This window comes from Rhincodon typus, chromosome 31 (genome assembly GCF_021869965.1).
Source record: "Rhincodon typus isolate 14 chromosome 31, sRhiTyp1.1, whole genome shotgun sequence".
Classification (NCBI taxonomy): Eukaryota; Metazoa; Chordata; class Chondrichthyes; order Orectolobiformes; family Rhincodontidae; genus Rhincodon; species Rhincodon typus.
The window spans coordinates 4,835,414-4,851,011 of NC_063362.1; the positions used below are offsets into that span (position 1 = coordinate 4,835,414).

Sequence of the window (15,598 nt, forward strand, 5' to 3'; positions counted from 1 at the left end):
AAGAACTGAAATAAAGATACAACAGCTGCAATCTTTAAGTAATTAAAACATGTAGTCTCATTGACAATCAGTATCAAAATCTTAGTGTTTATCCTGCAGGATCAGTCAGAAGCCCTCGGACCATTTGTCGAGTGAAATGTCATCAGAGATTTAGAAAGCAGTAATCTTGTTCTACCTTGCACTATTTCCCAACACAAGTTCTGCTCAATAAGCATTTCTTTTCCTTTTTGTTTACGAAGAGTATACCTTCAAAATTTCTGGAGAAAAAAATATGGCTGAGGTGCCTCAGATAGCAAACTTTCATCAGACACAGTTTGAAATTCCTCACAATATGTACGCTTAATGTGCCTTTCTGTAAGCAGACTGAAGAGGTTGAAACAATATCAGTGGTAAGATTGGTGAGGCAAAAAAAATGGCATGTTGACAAAACAAATTCCAAACAAAACTCTGAATCAAAGTAAAAAGTTACAGCCAAATAGTAAGGGAATGTTGTATTAGGAACACACAACTACGTAGTTTGAGGACACAAGACAAAATTATTTTTTTTTGAAAAAGTTAATCAAAAATGTGAAATTGTCAAACAGTCCCAGCATGCCATGGGAGACAATTAAAGGGACGAGCTCTTTAACTGACAGAAGCAAGTTCAATGCAGTATTTATGCAGCAGAGTCCGCTTATTATATTTCATGTCACCAACAGCATTCCAAAAATCCATTCTGGAATATTTTTTCTGGCTCAGATCATAACATTGCAGACTGAGGGATATAAATCTACAGAACCACCTAACGGTAAATAAATGTGCAACAAGTATCAATTTCCTTTGGGCAGCTTAGCAATGTGTGGCCAAAACTAAAGCTGCACTTCAGTAAATTACATGAGCGTTGGTAAGTCCTTACAGCGCGGGTGGTGGCTATTTGGCCCATCAACTTTATGCCAGTTCTGTGTAGTGACCCAGTCAGTCTTATTGTTCCATCCTATGCCCATAGCCTTTATCTATCTCTGGTGCCTCTTGAAATCATTGATCATCTTTACTTCCATCACCTTCACAGCCCATGGTTACTCATCGTGGCGCCTCTTGCTTAAAATCTTAAATGTGGGTCCACTACTACTTGTGTCGTTTCATGGGTACAGCCTTCCTTTCTCTACCTTTTTGAAACCTGTCACAATCTTCTGCAGCTGCCCTCAACTTTGCTTCAAGTAGAGCAATCCCAGTCTCTCCAACCCAACATTGTAACCAGAAATTCCTCACCTTGGCACCCTGTCAAGGGCATCCATATATTTCTGCAAGGGTGGTAACCAAGGCTGGATGTTAGGGAAAGTAAACATTTTGAATCCCTGATCAACTTAATCACACGGTTTCTGCTGACCTGTTTAGCTTTATTTTTTATAACCCCACTATCCAACACCTTCCATTTCAATTTCCTGTAGGAGTAAGGACTAAACATAATCCTTCACATTTGGTGCTGACTTGGTCTAGAATCCCATCAGGTCAATAAACAAACATTCAACACAATTTTTGCTGGCAACATGATGAAAATAATAAAGGTGTGCTGCATAAACTTGCAACAGAATTACATCATATTTTCTCACCAACCATCTCATAAATCCATCTACGTCCCTCATCTGGTTTCACTTGCTGTACTGTCTACACAGTATATTTAGTTTAGCTCATGGAATTAGATTGAGGATTTGTACGTGCAACATCTGGTTTTTGCTAATCAGCCAACAGGTAAATCTTTGGAGATCTCTGCCCCAGAGGGCTGTCTGGACTCAATCACTGAGCACGTTCAATGTACTTAAACATCATCATTCAGAGATTGTGCAGGAAAATTGCATTCAAAATGATGATCAGCCCTGATCTCATTGAACAGTAGGGCAAGACCTGAAGTGCTGAATGGTCATGTCCTTTTCCCGATTTCTCTTGCTCTTAAATAGCTGTTTGAGAACAGCAGTGTCACAACTGAAAAGGCATTTCCATTACTATTTCCATGTTTCATTCCCATGTTAGATCATTAAAACATGCTTCATATCCTGCCACTTACACCTTTACTGTTGCAAGATCTCTGTGTTTTGGCTGTTTTTGTTTTGCAAATGATCACAGCTGGCATCAGTACTTCATATACTCGACCCACATCACACGCCTGTCAATAATGCAAAGGGCTGAAGCAAAAGGGGGAGCAGTGCATTTTGAATCACAAGAAAGAATCAAATGCAAAACTGTACTTGGCTGCGGGAGGATGAGATTAAATGCTTAAATCCACTTTCAGCACAAGTGCAGTGCATGTCCAAATGGAATTCACACACTTACCACTGAACCCAAAAATTTATATTAGAAAAGTCAATTTTATGAATCTGTTTTGATTCACGGACAGAAACTTACAAATATGGAGGTGCCGGAAAAGCATTTACCCAACCATACTTCCCCAATTTATTGTTTTGAAGGCATTTTCTTATCTGCAGTATAGTGATAGCTTCCTCAGTACCAGGGTACAGTTTTACATTTGGCCAATTTAAGGCATTCGAAAAATTCTCTAATCTGACAGTGGAACTGCTGACGATAAAGGATTCACGATAGGATTAGTTGAACATGAAATCAAAATAAAAAGAAGACATATTTCTAATCAATCTGTTAAGAGGTATCATGACACCTCTGCAGCAGGTGGGCTTGAACTCAGGCCTCCTCACTCAGAGGTAGAAATGCTACCACTATGCCATAACAGTCTCATACTTTGAGATCGTGTTAAATGTCCTCATTGGGAACACTTGCATCAATTTCCAGATAAATGGTTGTGGTAATTATAATTTGTAAGTGAAGCGGATTCATTAAAAAGAAACTCTTAATTCCATGAGCTGAACTGTTTGATAGAACAAGGCAAGAATGCTTTCTGTACATTGTCAAATACTGTGACTATGCTGCCGCAAATTGTAGGGCTTTCAATGAAAAGAGCTAGTCCCTTCTCACTGTTCTCCAAAGAACCTCACCAACCTTCCCACTAAAATGAACCAGGGGGACCGGTCATAAAACGGATCCTGCCCATCTCCGAAGATGTCTGATCCCTCTTCATTGCCAAGGTCTGAGCTAGTATCGTCCACAAAGGCCTCGTCATCCAGGTCCTCAATTTCATCCTGCTGCTCATCAGCAAGCTCGGTGATGTCAGAGTCGGCTGTGGAGAAGGTGGGCGAGGGTGTGCGATCGGCAATGTGCTCATTCACACAGCCGTGGAAGATTGGGGAACTGGAGTACAGTTAATGGCAAGAAAGGGTTATTTTCCAACGTACAGGCCAACTTGACTTCAGGAGAAAAATGGGTGTTAATGATTATTTCAATCTCTTCAAGTTAGAAACTAAAACAGCATGTTTGATCTTTTATATTTCATTTGCTCTAATGAATATATATATAAAACAACAGAAAGTCAGGGAAAAAAAAAGTTGAGGCACACCATAATGAAATATATCCTGTTTTAAGTTCCTTGCTCTCAATTTACCCAAATTCATTTGTATATCAATCGGCCTGCAACATAATCTGAAAAACCTTGACTCTATATTCTGGGAGCAGAACTGCTAAATTTGGAACGTAAACAAAGAATTAATTTGAATTTATATAGCTAGGGCAAGCCAAAGTGCTTTACACTCAAACAATAAATGATTAACTTCAAAAGTAATTATGTAGGCAATTTATGCATAGCAAGAGCCAACGAGAATGAAATAACTAACTATTTGGTTGGTTGGTTGCTAGGGATTACTGGTTGAAGGGTAGAGGGAGGGAGGAGGGTTGGGTGAAAAAAAAACAAATCTAAAGGATTGGAAGGGTGGACGGTTGAATGACTGAACAGGAAGGCTATAGGGACAGGGGACAAGTGCCTGCAGCCATGATTCAGGTGCCCAGCAGGAAACGTTGCCTGTCCACAGCCAGGGAAAGGGATCTCTTACAAAGCAAGAAATCAACTTGATCAGGGATATGAGGAGAACTAGTTATTATAACCACGTGAGAACCAGAAAAACAAAGAGTGCGCCATTGAGAGAGCATCAGGAGGTAGTCACTAGTTTAAGAAGAATGGTCTCATGGGTTATTAAGACATTAGATTAATACTTGAGCCTCTTGCTAATCAATCCAAAAACTAAAAACGTGGTTGATGGGCTGGTGTGCCTGCTCTGGCACCAGTACCTGGACAGGAAGGAGTTTTATGGGAACAGAGCTAAGAAACTATCAGAAAGAATGGATAGGACTAGAGAAACATTCTTAAGTGCAGAGGGGAACAGATCCAGGTGGAAAGTGTAATAAAACATTCAAATAGTTCCAAGGGCTCTTGTGGCACAGTGGTAGTGCCTCTACTTCTGAACCAGGACACCTGGGTTCAAGCCCCACCTGCTCCAGAGGTGCTGTAGTGATTGAAATGAGGTTGGCCAGGTGGATCTCATTGAATACAAGTTCCCTAATTGGTCCAGGTTAACAATCCCAATCAGGGAGTCGTGGCTGACAGACAAACAGAAGTGTCAAGGATTCTCCTCACTCTAGGGACTGGCTCTGAGCTGGCTGGTCAGAGTCTATGTAATGTGCACGTGTTAAGAAAGGGTGGCTAGGTGATGGGATACCAGCCTCGGTGGAGTTATTTCAGGTGTGTAATAACATCTACAGGAAACAAAAAAAATAAAGAAATGCCAAGTCATCCAATCAACATACAGGAGGAAGGATTAGAATATTTTCTAAACAGCGAGAGGTTAGCTATTGTGGAGGACCCAAAGACTTTGGATGACCATGTACACAAATCACTTAAAGGTAATGCAAAGGTACAAGTAGTAATCAAATGGCTAATGTTGGCTTATAACTCTACAAGGTTGGAATGGAAAGAGGAGAAAATATAAAAAGCTGGCAATCTGAAATAAAAACAAAGTGTTGAAGAAACTCAGCAGGTCTGGAAGTACCTGTGGAGACAGAAACAGAATAAATATTGAGTTGAGTATGTCTCTTCTTTGAAGCTAAGGAAGAAAATATGTCCAGTTGTAGAGGTTTTGTTGGGCTCTATACGGAGCCCTGTGCTTGATTCAAGGCCAAGTATTCTCAGGAAATGTATGTTAGCCTTGGAGGGGGCATACCTGGAGCTTTACTGAAACGGTGGGGGCTGAAAGGGCTGATTATCATGAACATGGTTAGGAAACATGACATGTTTATGCTAATATTTAGAGAGTTGATAGTGTTTAAGATAATAGGAGGAGTCAATAGGATTGACTCAGAGAAGCTACTTCTTTTGATAAGTGAATCTAGAGTAAGGTTGCACAGTGTAAAATTGTGCAGGGAGAGAGGGCTTTATTCTTTTTTCTCTGTGCATTTGTGGGATGTGGGCATCGCTGGCTGGCCAGCATTTCTTGCCCATCCCTAGTTGCCCTTGAGAAGGTGGTGGTGAGCTGCCTTCCTCCTGCTGTGGGTTGACCCACAATGCTATTAGGGAGGGAATTCCAGGATTTTGACCAGGCAACAGTGAAGGAAGGGCGATATATTTCCAAGTCGGGATGGTGAGTGACTTAGAGGGGAACTTGGAGGTGGTGATGTTCCCATATGTCTGCTGCCCTTGTCCTTCTAGATGGAAGTGGTCGCGGGTTTGGAAGGTGCTGTCTGAGGATCTTTGGTGAATTTCTGCAGTGCATCTTGTAGATGATACACACTGTGCTACTGACCGTCGGTGGTGAAGGGCAATTGTGGAACTCAGCCCACCAAGTGGCTGAGGACTCTGGTAGAGTGATTAAGGTTGAGGCTGACAACTTTACGGGATGAGATCATTCTTTATGGATAAAAAGGTAGGTTGAGATATAGGTCCACTATAGTCTAATTAAGCAAAGCAAACTTAAGCTGAACAGCCAACATAGCTGACTTGCAGAAGGGAGAGGATGCAAGGAGAGAGAAGGACAGAGGGGGAAGCTACCTTCTCTCAGTCATGTATATTTTGGTCAGAAATTTGGAGAATTTTGTGAAAGCAACATGTTTCATTGCGGTGCCCTGCCAAATAATCGTGCAACTGGGTACCACTCAAACTGAGTGCAGGGTCAGTGGGTAGAGTTCATTCCTTACCAGTCATAGCTTGTCAAGAAAGCTGCCCAGATGTGTCACTCAGGAGCACTCAGACAGACCAAGGAATTTGTAAACTACATATTTCCTCCACATTTTAAGAGGAGAGAAAGGATGTTTGAAGCAACAGGTTCCCAAAAATATTCTTCCAAGCTCTGCAGCTTGTTTGTAAATTAATCAAGGTCACCAGCATTTCAGCAGACACATATGTTATTAATGCAGCTCTGAGCTGTTGGGACATTGGAAACTTTAGAAACCTTTAACTCAACTTTAGCAGCTGGTTAATCCTTCGGCATCAGCAGCAGCTCAGCAAATGTCTGTTGCAAATGACCGACAACTCATAAGTCTATATACGGCACAAACATGATCCACCTATAAAAGCACTAGGATTTCTTTTTGGACAAATATTCATCACAAAAACCATCAAAATTCTTTGAGTTTCAGCCCCTTTCCTCTCTCCTCCAACACCCCCCAAAAACTTCCCTTGTTTGATATTGTTCGGTTATCCCCAATCTGAAAGGAATTTCGATTATATGTGAAGAGTCCTTCCCAGCCAAAAACTAAAACAAGTCATTGGTTAATGCTGCAAATACCTGCCACAGAATTTTTCAATTTCCATGAAAAGTTGAAAGAAAACACAAGGCAGCAAGCTTGATTTTTAAATACCATGTAGATGACTGGAAAATTGCAAGTGCTTAATTGGAGAAAAAAATTACAGAACCATCATTGGATACACTAGAATGACAAGGTACCCATTTCAAGATTCAACTGACACTATGAATGGCAAAAGTAAAATGCATCTCAACCCCTGAAAGAAGACTACTATCCCCCAAATCACTTGCTCACCAATCTTCAATTTTTTCAAGCATTCACATTTTGGCAGCTGATGTATAAAGGATTCTGCATTTGATCTTCAGTCAATTTCAGTCATCCCAGTGGAAACGGTTCTGCAAATATACTGCATATTCCTTCATTGGAATAACACAATAGATTGGCAATGAATTGATGCTTCTTGACCAATCTTTGCAAGCAATATGCTGTCAAAAACGCAAGGGTAATTTGCAATAGGGCATAGCAGTTATGCCTCTGCAGTCAAATAATCTTTCATGTTCACAGTGAGTAAGTGAGGCAAGATGACGCACCATTGGTGAGTTTGTGGGGGTGAATTTATTTGTGTGCATGTGTTTGTGAGGGTGGGGTTGGAGACAATGAAATTTAACAGGAAAATAATTTTGAGCACGTGTGCTCAAGGTAAGAAAGGTTTCAATCACACAAAAGTCAAAAGCTTTTGTTTTAGCATTAGACATTGATAATTATTCCACATCATAAAAAAAAAAGTACATCTCTTCCACTCTGTCCCTTCCTACCCCAACAGTAGTTACGTATTCCAACACCTATTTGAGCTTTTTATGGACTTCATGCAGACATGTCAGTGCTGCTCTCAAGCCTAGCACTTATCATGGCAAATGGGGATAGGCAATGAGATGGTGGTGTGCTACCATTTGTTAACTGATTGACTTGCTTAGCCATCCAAGTGTTAACTGTATTGCTGTAGGTCAGGAATTACAAAAAAAGTCAGATTTGGTCAGGATGACAGTTTTTCTTCCCATAAGGCATAAGTGAATCAGACAAGGTTTTTCTCTAACAATCAGATTGTTTCATACTCATCACACTAGATTTCATTTCAGAAATACATTATTAACTGATAATGAATTTCTGTAGCGGCTGAGGTGGGATTTGAACCTGGGGCTCTGGATCATTACTCCAGACTTGTGCGTTACTAGTTTTGTAACATAGCCACAATGCTGATGTTCCATTGCTGTGTTGGTGTTAAAGCGGCTGGTTTTATCCTGTGATCCAACGTCTACCAGAATTTGGGGTGAGATGCATTTACTCCATACCCTTGCAGAGCACTATAATGAAAATGAATCCCATCTGCAAACTACCATCATCTAGAGCTGTAATCCCACTTCTCCAAAACATATTTCTCCTTTCTGGCTAACCAGAATGCACCATGCAGCTGATAATGTTTCAACAGCGGCAAGTTTTGTTACAAACTTAAATGATAATCCGTAGTTCACTAACAGAATAATTATCAGCGTAAGTTATAAATGGACACAAGAACTTAGTCATTTTACTTTAATTACATCAATCACCAAACTTTTGCACCTCAATGCTGAAAGGAAAATTGATTGGAAATGTTAAATTCTTCCTTAAATACAACCTGGAACTAAACTAAATAAGTTGAGTCACGTTTTAGGCTGCATATTGTGCACTTATGAATTATACAGGAATGCCTGTTTCTGCTATTGCCCACCGGACATGATGTGAAACAGAGCGTGGGAATAGCTGCGCTGCAGACAGAAGGTTTATGATAATCCTCTGATAAAAGTATCTCTTTCAAGAGTAGATCAACATCGAAGCCAGGGCAGGTCTCAGTTTTGCAGCTATCACTGCCAAATGGTTTTGATATAAAGGAAAAACACCAACGTACCTTCCTACAAGCTTAAACCAATGGAAGCGGTCGTAAAACGGGTCACTGCCTGTCATTATGGTTTCACTGTCATCTTGTGTGGCAGAGGCCATCTCTCCAGCACGATCATACATTTCACGCATTAGCTCCAATCTCTGCCTGCACAGACAAAGCACACTTGTATAGAACATGGTTACAACATTGCAAGAGTAATCGGAGTTTTTCTTTCCTCCTATGAAATTGGCAAACTCAAGGTTCACCTAAATGTGAATACTCTCAACTGCTGCATAGGAAGATAATGTGTCTACATTTTGCTCCCTAGTAAGTATCAGTGCAAATTGGGCCAATGCAACTGCTGAAGATACAGAAGCTTCAACACACACACACACACACACACACACACACCAACAGGTTCAAGAACAGCTTCTTCCCTGCCATTATTAGACTGCTGAATGGACTCTCAACTTCAAAGAATGTTGATCTTGCTTCACACACTTCCTGTGCAGTGTAACCTGTATGTCTCACCCTGTCTGAACACCCCATGACCTGTATGCCCTTGCTTAGTCTGATCTGCCTCTATTGCTCACAGACGAAGCTTTTCACTGTTACTTAGGTACATGTGACAACAATATATCAAATCAATTTATTTAGAAAGTGAATACCACAAGCCACAGCCTGCAGCTCATGGACTGATACACTCAACTGTGTAATGGGCATTCTGTAGCACACAGCAGCAGGAATGGTTCTCTCCTTTCTCCAGGGAGACAAAGCAGAGCAGAAAAAAAGAAATGGGCACAGATGAGGTAATTGCCAAGAGAGAACGTGATAGGAAATTGCGATTCGGTCTGTTTAGCTCGCAACACCAATCTTTTGTTCAGGGATTGGGAAATTACACAAGACAACTAAAGAAACGAAAAGGAAATTAACATTAAAATGGGGGCAGAGCACGAAAAACATGGTGTTTACTTGACATGCTTTCCTCAGTACTGTAAAACTGCATAGTAACTCAATGTGGTCGTTCAAGTTCCCTATTTCAGTTGGTGAATAAATTCTCCCATAGAACTGACAGTTTTAAAAATAAAACAACGAAGGTGATGAAATGAATGCAAGAATGTAATTGTTTCGGTTCACACAGCATCTTCTTTCATTTTAGGGTTCTCAAGACAATTCATCAACACTCCTCATTTCTGTGTTATACCAATGGCATACTGAAGATAAAGTAATTTCATGCTGGATCACATCCCAGCTGTATTTAAGGAAATAAGTTTGATCCATGAATTATCATTGCACGTGGCGCCAGGACCTGGGAGCTAAGTTTTGGAGAGGAAGCTGTTGCAAACTCCTCGTTTGCAGACAATGACCTAGCTGTTGTGCATACTGCATGGTCTCACAGACAGCCAGCCCACCACTGTGTAATTTCACTACTCCCATGTGTGCTATCCAGCAACCTTTTTCTCTCCAAATCTCAGTTCCCAACTGCGTGTGTGCTGGATCAAACTGGAATTAATGGATCAAACTTCCTTCCTTAACTACAGTTGTCTTGGAGAAAAGAATGTGACCCAGCATGAAATTATTTTATCTTCAGTATGCCATTAGTACAGCAGTAGAGAGAAAGATGCTACAGCTGTGTCTGCTGCAATGTGGCTGATTGTTAAATGTCCTTAAACAACACTCAGGTCAAGGTCACGTAAGGACGTGCAATGAACGTTGGCTTTGTCAGCGACAACCACGTCCCATGAAAAGAAATAGAGAAGTAAATCCATGTGTCACATTAAGACCACATCAATAGTTGTTTGGTGGTTAAAACAAGAAGTTGAAAATTGCTGAAAAAAATACACAATATTTAAACAGGGCTGGCAATTAACTGTTAATCATCATTAACTGGTGCATTATCCACAGCAATGCCTCTACCAGAGTCCATTTGCCAATCATTCAGTAATTGTCTCACTATAAGTATTGCTTTCTCCTCATTTTCATATTTCTTACAAATTCTTTGCAAGAGTGCAAAATGAAAAGGTTTGACAATATCTGTCTTTCTTTCAGCACTATTTCACCATTAAATAGAGGAAGATTAGGAAATCCCCCAGTTATGATATCATGACGCATTGTGGAAATACCTTCCAGAAATTTATCATGGATGCAGTCTAGGAAATATAGTTTAAAGTGGAGAAGGAAGGTATTTCACTCAGGTTATAAAATAGGATATTGTCAAATATAACACAAGTAGCATGCCAGAAGATTCAGCAAGCACTTAAGCAAACCTTACTTGAGTTTTTCCAAGGACCAATAATGTGTTGCACCATTCTTCAGATCTTGTACCTCCACTGCAACAACGGTTCTTGGGAATTGTTGAACTTCACGATCTGATTCAGCCTCAGCAGGGAGTAATTCAGGTGGAAGAGGGGAGTATAGAGTGTCTGTGAGCAACACAAACTGGAATTGCACCTGGACACAGCGTGGGTGGTGGGGAGGTGGGGGTTAAGGAAGAAAAATCAATTATAAAACCACCAGCAGTCAATAGTCTCGTGTCTTCTTCCCCAAATCAGTAAGCAACTTAACATGTGATATTTTTCAGGAATAACAAATTACAATATTGTCACATTACTGAAGCAAGGATGCACTTGCTTTAGACATAGTGCCACCTAGATTCATTAGATTTATTTCTGGGTTAAGGGGATTGTCACAGGACAACGGATCAAGTACACCAGATCCAAACTGTCCACAGTTTAGATGGGATATGAACTTACTGAAATATAAAATGCACAAAGGGCTTTACAGGGTAAACGTTGAGAGGATGCTCGCACTGCCTAGAAAATCTAAAATTAGGGGTGACTTTCTCGGGACAAGTTGCCGATCATTCATATCGGAGATGAAAATTCTGTTTTCACTCAAACTTTTTGTGAATCTGATATTCTGTACCCTAGAGGGCTGTGGATACTCAGTCGGTGTACAGTAAGGCAGAGGTCAGTAGATTTGTGGATACCAATGGATTAGTGTGGGGGAAGAGAGAATCGGCCAAGATCTAATTGAAAGGTGGAACAGGTTGAAAGGGTTCTATGATATACTTCAGCTCCAAAGTCCAATGCTACAGTGCAGTATAAAAATCCACCACTCTTATCACATGAAGCACATACTAAACCTCAAAGACATTCTTTCCACAGCCTTTTGCAAATTAACACTTACTAATTTTACACTGTGGATTAATATTCCAGCCACACATTAGGAAGAGTTATTTGATCCAACTCGCTCATGACTCAGAGGGACAGATCAGGTTTTACAAAAGTGTGTTTTATCTCTTTTTAAAAAAAAAGTGGAAAAAAATTAAGACCTATTTCTCAGCAAAGAGCCTAAAAAATGTAAATATTTGTTCCTTAAGCATGTTTGTCAATCCTCTAAAACTGGTGACTAATTAATGTTGATTTGTCTGAAACGATCTTCCCATCTCTACCCTACAGCACGGGCATCAGTATATAATTGAAAAAGAAACATCAGCAATTCTTTCCTGACATCAACTTTCAGAGCAGCGTTCATTTGTGAATAATGTCTGTGTTTTTCGGAACAGTACATTCCAGACCAGAATAGCACAAGCCCAGCACAGTCAGCAGTAACCACAGGCCAGTATTTCTGAGCAGTCAACAACAGATTTCAGTTTAGAATCGATTTAAGTTAAACAAGGGCATGAGGAAAGTTCACAAAAAACTAAAAACTTAACCAGTGGATAATGTTATTGAGCGCTGCACCATAATGCCATGCAGTACCTTTTTCTTCAGCTCAACGCTAATAGCATTAGCCTCCTTCAGATAGACAGCATTCCCCCAAAGTAAGTCGCGCAAAGATGTAAACTGATGATACTTCCATTTTCTGAATGCCCACTCTGCCAGCTCATAATCACGTTGGGTCCAGGGCACTATAGTGGAAAACAAGATTCACAGAACATTTAGGACAGAAACTTATCAATGGTCACTCATGGCCAGGCACTGGGAATCATTAAAACATTTCAGCTTTGATTTTCTGACTGTATCACTGATGGTAACCCCTTTAAAATAGTTCCAGATGGCATTACAATAAGACTGTTGTTTTCTGGCATACACCAAGAGCATGCAGGTTGATTGGATTTTCTGGCAGCAAGACCCTTTAACCCAATCATCATCTCTAACCAGCAATACAGTGTAGTTTCTTTATTGACTAAAGCTCCTATTTAGTTGGTTAGCTCAGTTGGCTGGATGGCTGGTTTGTGATATAATGACACAAACAGCATGGGTTCAATTCCTGCACTTGCTGCATGAAGGACTCTCCTTTTCACCCCCTCTCTTTCACCTCAGGTTAAACCACCACTAGTTGTTTCTCTCTCTCTCTCTCTCTCTCTAATGGGAGAGCAGCCTCCTGGTCCCACTTTTATTTAATATCATAACCAAACCTGCTCACTTTGCCTTGGAAACTGAAAACCTTCACAGATTTACATTTCAAAAAAAAAAAGATCAAAACTTTATGTAAAAAAGAATTCATTAACACAATAACAGCTGATAGGGTCAGAGTTGTAGAGATGTATAGCACAGAAACAGACCCTTCAGTCTAACTTGTCCATGCCGACCAGATAGCCGATATAAATTTAGTCCCATTTGCCAGCATTTGGCCCATATCCCTCTAAACCCTTCCTATTCATGTACCCATCCAGATGCCTTTTAAATGTTGGAATTATACCAGCACCTCCTCTGGCAGCTCATTTCATACATGCACCGCCCTCTGCATGGAAAAGTTGCCCCTTAGGTCCCTTTTATATCTTTCCCCTCTCACCTTAAACCTATGTCCTCTAGTTTTGGACTCCCCCCACCCCGGGGAAAAGACCTTGTCTATCCTATCCATGCCCTTCATGATTTTATAAACCTCTATAAAGGTCACCCCTCAGCCTCCGACACTCCAGGAAAAATAGCCCCAGCCTATTCAGCCTCTCCCTATAGCTCAAACCCTCCAACCCTGGCAACATCCTTGTAAATCTTTTCTGCACCCTTTCTAGTTTAATGACATCTTTCCTATAGCAGGGAGACCAGAATTGAACACTTGATTATTCCAAAAATGGCCTAACTGACATTCTGTACAGCCGCAACACAACATCCAAACTCCTAGACTCAATGCACTGACCAATAAAGACAAGCATACCAAACGCTTTCTTCACTACTGTTTACCTGCAGCTCTACCCTTCAAGGATCTATGAACCTGCATGCCGAGGTCTCTTTGTTCATCAACACTCCCCAGGATCCTATCATTATGTGTATATGTCCTGTCCTGATATGCCTTACTAAAATGGAACATCTCACATTTATCTTAAATCAACTCCACCTACCACTCCTCAGCCCAGCTGATCAACATTCCATTGTATTCTGATAAGCCTTTTTCACTGTCCACTATAATGCCAATTTTGGTGTCAACTGCAAAGTTACTAACCTTTCCTCCGCTGTTCATATCTAAATCATCTATATAAACGACAAAAAGCAGTGGGCCCAGCATCGATCCTTACGGCACACAGCTGGTTGCAGGCCTCCAGTCCGAAAAACAAACTCCCACCACCGTCTCCTCATGTACGTGTGAGACTCAGTTAGACTACCAGGTGACAAGAACAAAATAGCTTTTCTCATATCAGTCCCTTCTGCAGTAGTGACTCCAACAGGTCAGCTCTAACCAGAGATGCTGCTGATCCTCACAAGCTGGACTGTGTTAGATAGTCCTCGACTTTTGAAGAACAAAGATACAGCAAAGTTCAGAAATTCTGGTTGGAATGCTGCTGCATAACAGGTTTTTGTTTTAAAACACAGGAGAACCTGAAAACCTGAGCCATGCTCTAAATCACAGCTTGATTCAATGGAGGGAATCCAGTTAGCTTATCACTACCACAAGTCCAAAGAGAAAACATTTAAATCCTGGTAACAATTTTTGCAATCAAATATCAACAATTAATTTGTTAAATATTTAGTGAGGAGGAACTTCATGGTCAATGATTTTCTTTTTCTCTTAAACCCAAAGGACTTCTTTTTAAGTTGAGATTTCAGTATTCTATAGAAAACAAGTTCTGTGTAATAATGAGACACTTAAAATCATAGAATCTTACAGTGTGGAAGCAAGCCATTCAGCCCATTGGAGGACTGGTGTGGACTCAAAGAGCATCTCAGCCAGACCCACCTCTCTACCCTATCCCTGTAATCCTGCATTTCCCATGGCTAATCCGTCAAGCCTACACATCCCTGGACACTATGGACAACTTAAACATGGCCAATCCACCTAAACTGCACATCTTTGGACTGTGGAAGGAAACCAGAGCACTTGAAGGAAATCCACGCAGACACGGGGAGAATGTGCAAACTCCACACAACAGTCGCCCGAGGGTGGAATCAAATCCAAATCCCTGGTGCTGTGAGGCATCAATACTAACCACTGAGCCACAGTGCTGCCAAGCTGAGACACTTCCACAAACATTCACTTCTTCCACCAATGACGCTCAGTAGCAGCAGTGTGTACTATCTGCAAAATACGCTGCAGAAATTCAAAGATTCTCAGACAGCACCTTCCAAACCCATGACCACTTTCATCTAGAAGAACAAGGGCATCAGACATATGGAAACACCACCACCTCCAAATTCCCCTCCAAGTCACTCACCATCCTGACTTGGAAATATATCGCCGTTCTTTCACTGTCGCCTGGTCAAAAACCAACCCACAGCAGGAGGACTGCAGCGGTTCAAGAAGGCAGCTCATCACCACCTTCTCAAGGGGCAACTAGGGATGGGCAAGAAATGCTGGGCCCAGCCAGCGACGCCCACATCCCAGAAAAAAATGAATAGAAAAAAAACAACGTGGGGCTGAGATGCAAGGCTTTTGTCGCTCAAAAACTGGTGTTAATCCAGGTGTGGGTATTTCTGGAAACCACAAAGCATGTCCATCAGGCAATTAACTGCCTGGTGACAAGGCTTCTGCTCTGTAAGGAAAGAGGGGGCTGAGATCCCATCTCCAAGACCAACTGACTATAAGAACCAGCTGCTCTTCAGTCCAAGCCAACTGCAGCTTGCCCCATTA

At 41.1% G+C, this 15,598-nt stretch overlaps 1 protein-coding gene across 1 annotated transcript in view; it reads right to left on the bottom strand.

The window, feature by feature from the left end:
- Nucleotides 1–15,598, bottom strand: part of kif1b (kinesin family member 1B) — a 150,464-nt gene that overhangs the window by 63,988 nt on the left and 70,878 nt on the right. Inside the window, exons 22-24 of the mRNA XM_048614861.1 lie at nt 12,292–12,440; nt 10,800–10,978; nt 8,555–8,692 (exon numbers count right to left, since the gene is read on the bottom strand). Coding sequence (XP_048470818.1) covers nt 8,555–8,692; nt 10,800–10,978; nt 12,292–12,440 — 466 coding nt within the window. The remainder of the gene's footprint in view (nt 1–8,554; nt 8,693–10,799; nt 10,979–12,291; nt 12,441–15,598) is intronic.